This window comes from Mobula hypostoma, chromosome 26 (assembly GCF_963921235.1).
Source record: "Mobula hypostoma chromosome 26, sMobHyp1.1, whole genome shotgun sequence".
NCBI classification, from domain to species: domain Eukaryota; kingdom Metazoa; phylum Chordata; class Chondrichthyes; order Myliobatiformes; family Myliobatidae; genus Mobula; species Mobula hypostoma.
This window is the reverse complement of record NC_086122.1, coordinates 6,079,037-6,089,007: the sequence shown is the minus strand read 5'-3', so window position 1 is coordinate 6,089,007 and position 9,971 is coordinate 6,079,037. Positions and strand designations below refer to the sequence as shown.

The following is a 9,971-nucleotide window of genomic DNA, read 5'->3' as shown; positions in this document are numbered from 1 at the left end:
AAGAGAAAAAAAATGTTTCATTTGTTGCATTCCATCAAAACATACAGTGAATTGCATCACTTGCATCAAATTAAATCAGTGAGGTTTGTGCTGGGCATCCCACAAGAGTCACCACCATTTTTCCGGAGCCAAACATGCTCACAATTTACTAACGCTAACCTGCACGCTTTCAGAATGTGGGAGGAAACTGGAACACTCGGAGGAACCCGCATGGTCATGGGGAGAATGTACAAACTCCTTACAGACAATAAATATTGAATCCTGGTCTTACAGCTAGTGCTATAAAGCACTGCACTAACCACTACGTTACCCCTTATCAATACTACAGTGGCTGCTGTGTTGTGCTGGCTCTACGGTACTTCGATGACTGATACAAGATGAGTGCCAGGCTGTGCTTTCATCATTAAAAGCACAGGTAGGCTACAGAGAAAAATTCATCTTTAGTACCCATGGGAATTGTATAATTGCTCAGACTAATATCTCTGCCTTCTGTCCAATCAGCTGTGGGACCCGACACAGGGGTTTGGTTTAAAAAAAAGGAAAAAGAAAATAGTTTCATTCTTTGCGATTTTCTTAACCACTTTTATAATCAATGGCTAAAGCGTATTGATTATCAAGTTCCCAAAGCAAAAGTTAGCTGGCCTGCAACATCTGCGAGACACATGGTGACACAAGTTCCCAGGCCAAGGAAAGAAAGTACAAAGGCTTAGCCAGGATCTTACCTCAGAGTATTATCCAGAAACCCAAGACTGATGACTCCATTGATAACTGACAGCTCTGTCATGTAAGAAAGCAGACTCCTGTTGCTCAATAAATCAGCACTCTCACTTGATGGTTTCTCAATCCAGCTCTATAATTGTTCTTCTCATTCATTCAGTGTTATTGCAAGAAGGATCAGAAAGTATACATATGAGGAAAGCTTAGAGAACAGTGCATTCAAAATAAAAGTACACACGGGAGATTCTGCAGATGATGGAAATTCAGATCAGTACCCAGCTGGTCAGTCAGGCATCTATGGAAGTGAATGAACAGGACGTTCTTTTAGAACTGAGATGCGGAGAAATTACTTTAGTCAGAGGGTGGTAAATCTGTGGAATTTGTTGCCACCAGTGGCTGTGGAGACCAAGCCATTGGGTGTATTTAAGGCAGAGACAGAAGGTTCTTGATTAACCAGGGCATCAAAGGATATGGGGTAAGGCAGGGGAGTGGGGATGACTGGAAGAATTGGATCAGATCATGATTGAATGGAGGAGCAGACTCAATGGGCTGAATGGCCCACTTCTGCTCCTATATCTTATGGTCTTAATGAAGTAAGAAGCTGGGAGGTGATAGGTGGAAAAGATAAAGGGCTGGAGAAGAAGGAATCTGATAGGAGAGGAGAATGGGCCATGGGTGAAAGGGAAAGAGGAAGGGCACCAGGCCATAAGCAGGTGAGGAGAAAAGGAAAAAGGCCAGCGTGGGGAACCAAAGGGGTAAAAATATTAGAAGTTGGAGAAATCGATGTTCACGCCACCAGGTTGGAGACCACCTAGGTGGAATACAAAGGGTTGTTCCTCCAACCTTAGAGTGGCCTCATCATGACAGAAGAGGCGGCCATGGCTGACCTGTCAGAACAAGAATGCGGATAGGAATTAAAATGGGTGGGCCACTGCTAAATCTACTTATTGTGGATGGAGTGGAGGTGCTGGACAAAGCAGTCCCCCAATCTACGTCAGGTCTCACAAATGTAGAGGAGGCTCCATTGGGAACACCGGATACAGTAGACAATCCCAACAGATTCACAGGTGAAGTGTTGCCACATCAGTAAGGACTGTCTGAGGCTCTGAAAAGAGGCGAGGGAGGAGGTAAATGGACAGGTGGAGCACTTCTGCTGCTTGTAGAGATAAGTGCCAGAAGGGAAATAAAAATAAATGCAAGTTTTGCAAAACTACTGTCATTTACGTTAAGACAACAGTTAAAGGGGAGTAAGTACCAACAACATGACATGGACTCCATTAAATAATATTGAAATAAACTGGCATGAGTGTCGAGTTCAAGGTCATCTGAAATTATGGTAACTGAAAAGGTGGGAAAGCAAGTTCAATTCCAAAGTTAGATCTTCCAGGTAATACAGCAGGTAACACTAGAAAAATTGTAGGATGTGAACGTATGTTTGTTGGATACACATGATGTGGGTTACTCTGCACGTGCAAAGGATTGCAAAAGTTGCACTTTTTGCATGCTTCTGTCCTTCAGTGACATTGGCCATACCAAATGTTAACCTCACATACATTCTACAGTCACTGAGTTAACAGCACTGAGGAATCAATAATAATGAGCTATAGGACCTGCACTGGAATAGGCATTTGCCTAAATAAATTAATCTGCATTTATACAGCACCTATCACCTCAGGGCACCTTGAAAACTTTACAACCAAATACACACTTCGTAAGTCTAATTGCTATTACGTTGGAACACACAGTAGCTATAACGCACACAGTAAAGTAACTCACACAGAAGTAATTACATTTTTGAAGGCATGAAAGATGGTTATGGAGAAACCACAGGGGAGTTTTAATTTAGTGCTGCAAAGGTCTCTTGGAGATGTAAAGAATGAAAAATACTTTTGAGCTGCAAGCTTCTTTAACTGCCGCCCCCCCCCCAACACTTCAGCAATGTTTAAATAAAGCTTGATACAAGTGTTATAACAAAAAAAATTTTATTTCTAAAGGTATATAAAGTATAAGTGGGCTAATATCAAAGACTCTGGATATCAGAAAATCCGTAAGACAATTTCAAACAACAAATGCACCCAGTGTATCACATGCATTGGAGAAGTGCAGGACATTGTAGCACAGGACCCAGCATACTAGATCTTCAACCTGGAAATGGCACTCAACCATTTCAGGGAAGGGATTTCACCTCCAGGAGTGGCTGCAAAGCTTGCACCTTAACCCAATCTTTTTAAAGGATGGACGCAGAAGCTCAGTAGAGACATGACTTGTGTGGACATCTTGTCATCTCAGTTGAAGCTGTGGGAAATTATTTAATAAGATCAACTACTGGAAATGGGCTATAGTAAGAATAATTCCAAAAGAGGAGAGAGAAAGGGGTGGGATAGGAATGGGGAAAGGGAAGTTCATAATGCTAATCACATCCTTGGAAATGCCAAGATCTATGACTGCTTATGACGCTTCACAAATGAGCTCAAATATTACAGTTTCAAGTGTGCATCATCTTGACACCTGCCTAACTCTATTCACGATGTCTGCATCGTCACAGACCCAATGAAAATAATTTTTACCCACATAATACAGGAGCACCCAAGGTGAGAGTTCAACAAAGGACAAATCATTTTTAGGGATGATACAATTTTCTGAGATTAAAACAGCTTTCAATAAGGACACAGCTGGTTTCATCTCACTCTCGGGAAAAGAATTCCTCCAGTTGTGTTCCAGTATTAGTATTACCTATTCTTTAAAAGATCCATAAGCAACACCCAGAACTCTTCTCGGTTCTGTGCCATTGACTTTTGGAAAGAGTGGACTATCAGCACCAAGTCAGATTATTCCATGTCAGTGCACTGCCTAGAAAACAAACCTGATGGCAGAGGAGGTGGTGCACACTAAAACACAAATTATCTGGCTCCTTAGATGTCACATCAGTTATCAATTTCATGCCCTTACAGGAAAGGTGAGTAGGAAAGTTGGTAGACACATTCAAAATCACAAGGCCATTAGGCAAGAAAATGTTTTTCCCATGGCCTGGCAGATGAGAAATTAGAGATGAAAGATTTAAAGTAAAAACTTGTATGAAAGGGAAAATAATCTTAGACATTATAATTTGGGAGGTACTACCCCAATGGTGGTGGAAACAGTTAAGAAAATAGAACTAGAAATCAGACCTGCTGTGAACTAATTAAATGACAAAGCAGGTATTGTTCGTATTTTGTTATCTTCATATTAAAGTTACAGCATGGAAGGAGAATCCTCAATCTGTTGGATCAGTAGCAACTCTGTGGACTAGTAATCCAGCTAATCCCACTTCCCAGACCTCTTCAAAGCTCTGCAAAATTTCATCTTTTCAAGTACTTAATTGGGTCCCTAATTGGATAATTTTCCAAAACAACCATCATCAGCCAGATAAACTGAATAGCACTATCCTATGGAGCAAAGACTATTCTCCCATTGGAACAAACAGGTTCTGTTGTTATAGATATCCAATGTGTCCATAAATTGGAAAATACACAAAAATCACTTGATGTGAGAAACCCACTAGCAGTATTGCAATGAACAGCAATAAAAGTACACAGCTGTGATAGTTACTAAAAGTGGGGAAACCAGTCCTGCCATTTGTCAGAATGAGCATCATGTACACGTTAGACCTATCTTTGTATAAGTGTCCACAAACTGGTGTTTGTAATTGATGGACAGCTTGCAGAACAATTAGCAAATTGGCCCCTGCTGGTCAGATGAACAGAGAAGGTTTCCAATAAATGACATGAGACTAGCATCCGCCTTGCTCTGGCAATCTAAACTCCAAACTTTATCTGTTTACATGGGTTACGAAAAGCTTTAAAATTTTCAAGTATTTTTTTCTTCCCTACGGTGCTTCAAAGTCAAGAACCTACTGTCTCTCAATAGTAAATTACTAAACTGGGGAATACACACAAAATGCTAGAGGAACTCAAGTCAGGCAGCAGCTACAGAGGGAAGTTTCAAACTGGAAAGGAAGGGGGCAGAAGCCAGAGCAGTACAAGCTGGCGGGTGAAATGTGAGAGCACGAGAAGGGGAAGGGGGGTGGGTGGTGGTCATAGGGAACCGGAAGGAAAAGAAAGTTGAGATCAAAGATTAAATCAACCAACTTCTTAATAGAGCAGGCTTGAGGCCAATTGATCTTCTACTCCCTGTTGTGTTCTCCAAAGATAATAGAAAAGATTACTGCACAATTAACATGAATTAATTTAGATTTAATAATTACAGAAACTTGAAAGGACTATGGATTTTCTATGGACCACCCAAAACCTTCCAGTATCCTCTCTCTATTATGTTTGGAAATACAGCGACGATTGTACGTTTAACTTTATTCAGGATGTTATCTTATTCAGGTAGTAGAATTGACAGGATGCATTTAATTTTGGAAATTTGGAAAATGTGAGGTAAACTGCTCTACTAAAGCAGAAACAGATGAAGCAATACTGGCAGATCTGGCTCACAGGAGGAATACAGCAGCATTTACTCTGTGCACATTGTCAAATAGCTAGAAATGAATTGAAGAGAAATGAAGCTCTGTTAAAAGTCAATTTTAGTTCCAAACATTGGGTCAATATCCTGGAATAATGGTTGTTTTCCTGGAATTCAAATGATTAAAGAGTGCTTTGAATAAACATTTTTGAAGCATTAAGGAGATCTGACAGGATACATAGGAGGGAACTATAACTGCTGGGACATATTTTCCCCCTTGGGAGCAAAGGAAAAAATAAGCAGGCCCGATGTATTTCTCTTCACATATGGTGACAAACATTTGGAACACTCTTCAGCACATGGCAACTTTTGTCAAGCTGGAGGATAAACTTGAGATTGTAGGATTTTATTAACCAAAGAGTTACATTGGAAAAAAAAGGTATACGGAGAAACAAATCAGCTGTGATCTCACAAGGTGGTAAAAGTGGCCCAAGGGACTTATGACCTTCTCATGTTTACAAGTTCTGACTGAAAGACTATCTTCACCACAATGATTACAATTCAAGGTGGCTGTCCATTATTTCACCAGGTTATCAGGGCTGAGTGATAAAAGCTGGCCCAGTCAGCATCACTCACAGCCTGAGAATGGCCATAATACTGTGCAGAGGAACAACTAACTAGCTGACTCAATGCTCAACAACACATGCAACACGCAGCTTCTGCGAAGTCCTGTTACATTCTTTACTACAGTTTCTTTCTCTGGTCAGCAAAACAGAAAAGGAGACACTGAAACACTGCAGAAAACATCTATGGGCTCTAGAATCAGCATCATGGATTTTTTGTGAGAAAAGCTTAAGAAATTAGATCTTTCCAGTTTAAAATGAAGGACCACAAGATAGTCAATGCCACAACAAAAGGCAGAATACCAAAGAATACTTTGGTAACTGTCCACTGTACACGGGTTCCAGGAAATAACAGGCTACTGCAGTATTGCCACCAGAATATTCTTCATGCAATGATCAACAGTGTTTTAGTAACATGGGCAAAAATCCCAGAATTATCAAAATGCAAGTTAGAAGTTGCAGTGAGGGTACAGTGCAAGATTTATTGCTAGTTGGATGAAAGGATCCCCCTCATTTATATTATCGTGCAGTATGGAGAAATGCAATACATGTCTTGGAAGACAGCTGATTTACCTCGACATTCAGGGGAATTACTAGACTTGCAGCATGCTGCCAAACTGGGAAAAATTTAATCAGAGATCTCTCACGAATAGATCTACACCCAAGGCAACCCCTGACCATCCTATTCAGCTTTATGGCCCCAAGCAGTTAACCGGTCAGTTATGTAGCTAGATCCAAGGTATAGTCAACACCTATTTCATGTGAACAATCAGCATTTTATAAAACAATTGAAAAGTTTTAAACATAAGAAAAACAACCACATTTTCTCCAACAGCTAAAACACACAGCAAGTTATTGAGAATGCATTCTGCAAATAATATTTAGCATTCCTCAGAATTTACATTTACTGTGGCAAACCCAAGAGCCACAAAATAATATCCTCTTGCAGGAAATTGAATCTGACACTACAAATGCATCCTAATGATCCATTCTTGAAATTCTAGTCAATGTTCATGTAAAGATCTTTTGATGATTAAGACTGAGAGGGAATACTTGTTTATAAACCTATTACTACAAAATTGTGACTTAGACTACCCCTTATTAATTCAGCCAAGAAACACAGTTGTTTAGGTTACTTCCATTTTTAACATGAGTTGCATTTCTTTATATAAAAAAAGGTCAGGCACAACACTGTACAACTGAACAAGAGAACAGCAATATGGTCAGTGATGGTACTGGATAATCAGCACAGACAAGAATTCTCCTTCCCGTCGACTCTTGTATATGGGGTTACAAAGCTTCTCAGAAGGAGTTTATTGCATTTTATATATGTACAATTAATTTTACTTAACACAATGCAATGGTGAAAAAAACTTTAAAAAATCAATTTCTATCCCAGTTATTTAGTTACTGTACTATTTATACAATGGCTTCTGTGACAGTTGCTTCCACCTCTCCATCACGTTGGACTATTCCGTGACCTGGGCCGTCTGTCCATCTGCAGTCTGATTAGTGGATTGGATGAACATGGGCTGGGCGATGTCTTGTCCGGCTGGCATGGTGACCTGTTGAATCTGGTACAGCTGCTGCAGAGATCAAGACAAAATAATAAGAACACAATTAAACCCCTCACAGATCAAGTAGCAATATTCTACAAGACACTTAGGTTCAACCAGAAAATGACCAGAAAACAGTTCACATGGGCTCAACTTGTCCAAACCAGATACCAACCTCCTCCTGCCATTTTTAACTTCACCCTAACAGCATCACAATGAGACACAAACTATTCAGAATCAAAGCCAAAGGCATTTAGTAGGTGGCAGTTGTTGCAAACAATAAGGTAACTTCTGACTTTGATTTATGGAAGAATACAAAAATATAAACAGGATAAAGCCCTCATAAAGATCAATACCTGTGAATAACATCACAGATCACCTTCTACTTCAGGACCACCTCCCCATATCCAAAAATCCATCGATCTCTTTTAATGTACTCACTGTCAGAGCCTCCAAAGCACTCTTGGGTAGGCAATTCCAAATACCCTCTGAGTAAACAATCTCTATCTCCCGAAGAGCCAACCTACCTATTGCCCATTATGCCACTCGCATATAGGGCAGCAATGCAGGTCCTCCATCTCTGATGGTGTTCAGGGTTTCCTTCAGCATGTCAGTAGCTTGGTTTTCACTACTGTCAGTCATGCAAGTTCCAGGTGGAGAACCAGGAATACGTCGAAGGATTCTTCATGCTATTTCTGTAACAGTTTTGCTTTACCAGTCAGGTTGTTAGCACTGAACTGAACCCATGAACCTGGGGGACTGGTGGATCACTCTTGGCCTGGCCTCTACCCTTTGACCTTTTTGGCATGGGTGACCCTACAAAGAGCCAAAGCATAAAGCCCTGACTCCAGCCAATATAGCTCTCCATGTCATTGAGGGACTCAAGCCTCCAAACCATAACAAGGCTGTGGTCCTCTGAAACAGCAAATACTTCATTTTTAAAAAACCTAGATTCTAGAGACCCTAGCCAGAGGAAGACATTAATCCTTTACTGTGTTAAGAACGATGAAAGACATTTTAAAGAGAGCATTTCAAAGTTCAACTTTCAAAGTAAATTCATTATCAAAGTACATATGTCACCATATACAATCCTGAGATTCATTTTCTTATGGGCATTCACAGTAAATCCAAAAATCCACAATAGAATCAATGAGAGATCGCACCCAACAGGACAGACAACCAATGTGCAAAAGACAACAAATTGCAAATATATAAAGGAAAAAAAGAAATAAAGATAACAATAAATATCAAGAACATGAGATGAGTCCTTGAAAATAAGTCCATAAGTTGTGGGAACAGTTCAGAGTTGGGATGAGAGAAGTTGAATGAAGTTATTCCCTCTGGTTCAAGAGCCTGATGGTTGAGGGGTAATAACTGTTCCTGGTTATTACCCCTGGTTTCTGGTGTGGGTCCAGAAGCTCCTGTACCTTCGTCCCGATGGCAGCAGCGAGAAGAGAGCATGGCCTGAATGGTGGGAGTCCTTAATGATGGCTGCTGCTTTCCTGTGACAGTGCTCTGTGTAGATGTGCTCAATGATGGAGAGGGCTTTACCTGTGATGGACTGGGCTGCATCCACCATTTTTTGTAGGTTTTTCTGTTCAGGGGTGTCGATGTTCCCATACTAGGCTGTGACAATGTCAATATGCTCTCTACCACACACCTATAGAAGATTGTCAAAGTTTTAGATGTCACGCTAAACCTTCACAAACTCCTAAGAAAATAGAGGCACTGCCATGCTATCTCTGTAATGACATTTGCAAGCTAGACCCAGGTCCTAGCCTTGTGGTGCACCTGTGCTGATTGTGATTGTGGAGGAGAGGTCGCTAATCCGAACTGACTGGGGTCTGCAAGGAGGTATTGAGGCCGAGGTCTTGAAGCTTATTGATTAGTTTTGAGGGGATAATAGCATTGAATGTCGAGCTGTAGTCAATGCAGAACTTCGAGGACTATGCATCTTCAATGTCCAGATGTTCACGGATTGAGAGAAGAGCCAATGAGATGGCATCTGCCACAAGAGATCAAAGGCACTACCTGCCTTCACTGCCTACAGGCTATGTGCCGTGCCCTACCCTCTGTCCCCACCCACAGCAGGCATCAATCTGGTAGAAGCTCACTACACTCCCTCCATCACAAATACACCCCACTTTGTGTAGGGCTAAGATCTGCACACATTTCATACCCAAAACCATCAAACGAGAGAAAAATCTGCAGATGCTGGAAATCCAAGTCACACACACAAAATACTGGAAAAACTCAGCAGGCCAGACAGCATCTATGGAAAAAAATACAGCCGACATTTCGGCCCGAATTGTCGTCTGTACTTTTTTCCCCATACATACTGCCTGGCCTGCTGAGCTCATCCAGTATTTTGTGTGTGTTGATGCCCAAAACCAACATATTGTTTGCTTTCCTAATTATTTGTTAACGTTTAGTGATTTGTGTCCAATATCAAAGTCCCTCTGAGCACAGCCACCTCAATGGTCTCAATAGCATGTGCCTCAAATAACCCCTGACAACTAAGTCCAGCTCCTGGCCTTCACGTGTGGCTTAGCTACTAAGCCCAGCAGAATAGTTTCAACTGGCAGGAGAAGGGGCAAAAATGGGTTACCTGTGTCTTAACCAGTTGCTT

At 41.0% G+C, this 9,971-nt stretch overlaps 1 protein-coding gene across 3 annotated transcripts in view; it reads right to left on the bottom strand.

Annotated features, from left to right (window-relative positions):
* Positions 1–2,716: 2,716 nt before the first annotated feature.
* Positions 2,717–9,971, bottom strand: part of nfyc (nuclear transcription factor Y, gamma) — a 101,583-nt gene continuing 94,328 nt past the window's right edge. For all 3 annotated transcript variants that reach the window (XM_063033934.1, XM_063033936.1, XM_063033935.1), the window contains exon 11: positions 2,717–7,372. In XM_063033934.1, coding sequence (XP_062890004.1) covers positions 7,256–7,372 — 117 coding nt within the window. In that variant the 3' untranslated portion in view covers positions 2,717–7,255. The remainder of the gene's footprint in view (positions 7,373–9,971) is intronic.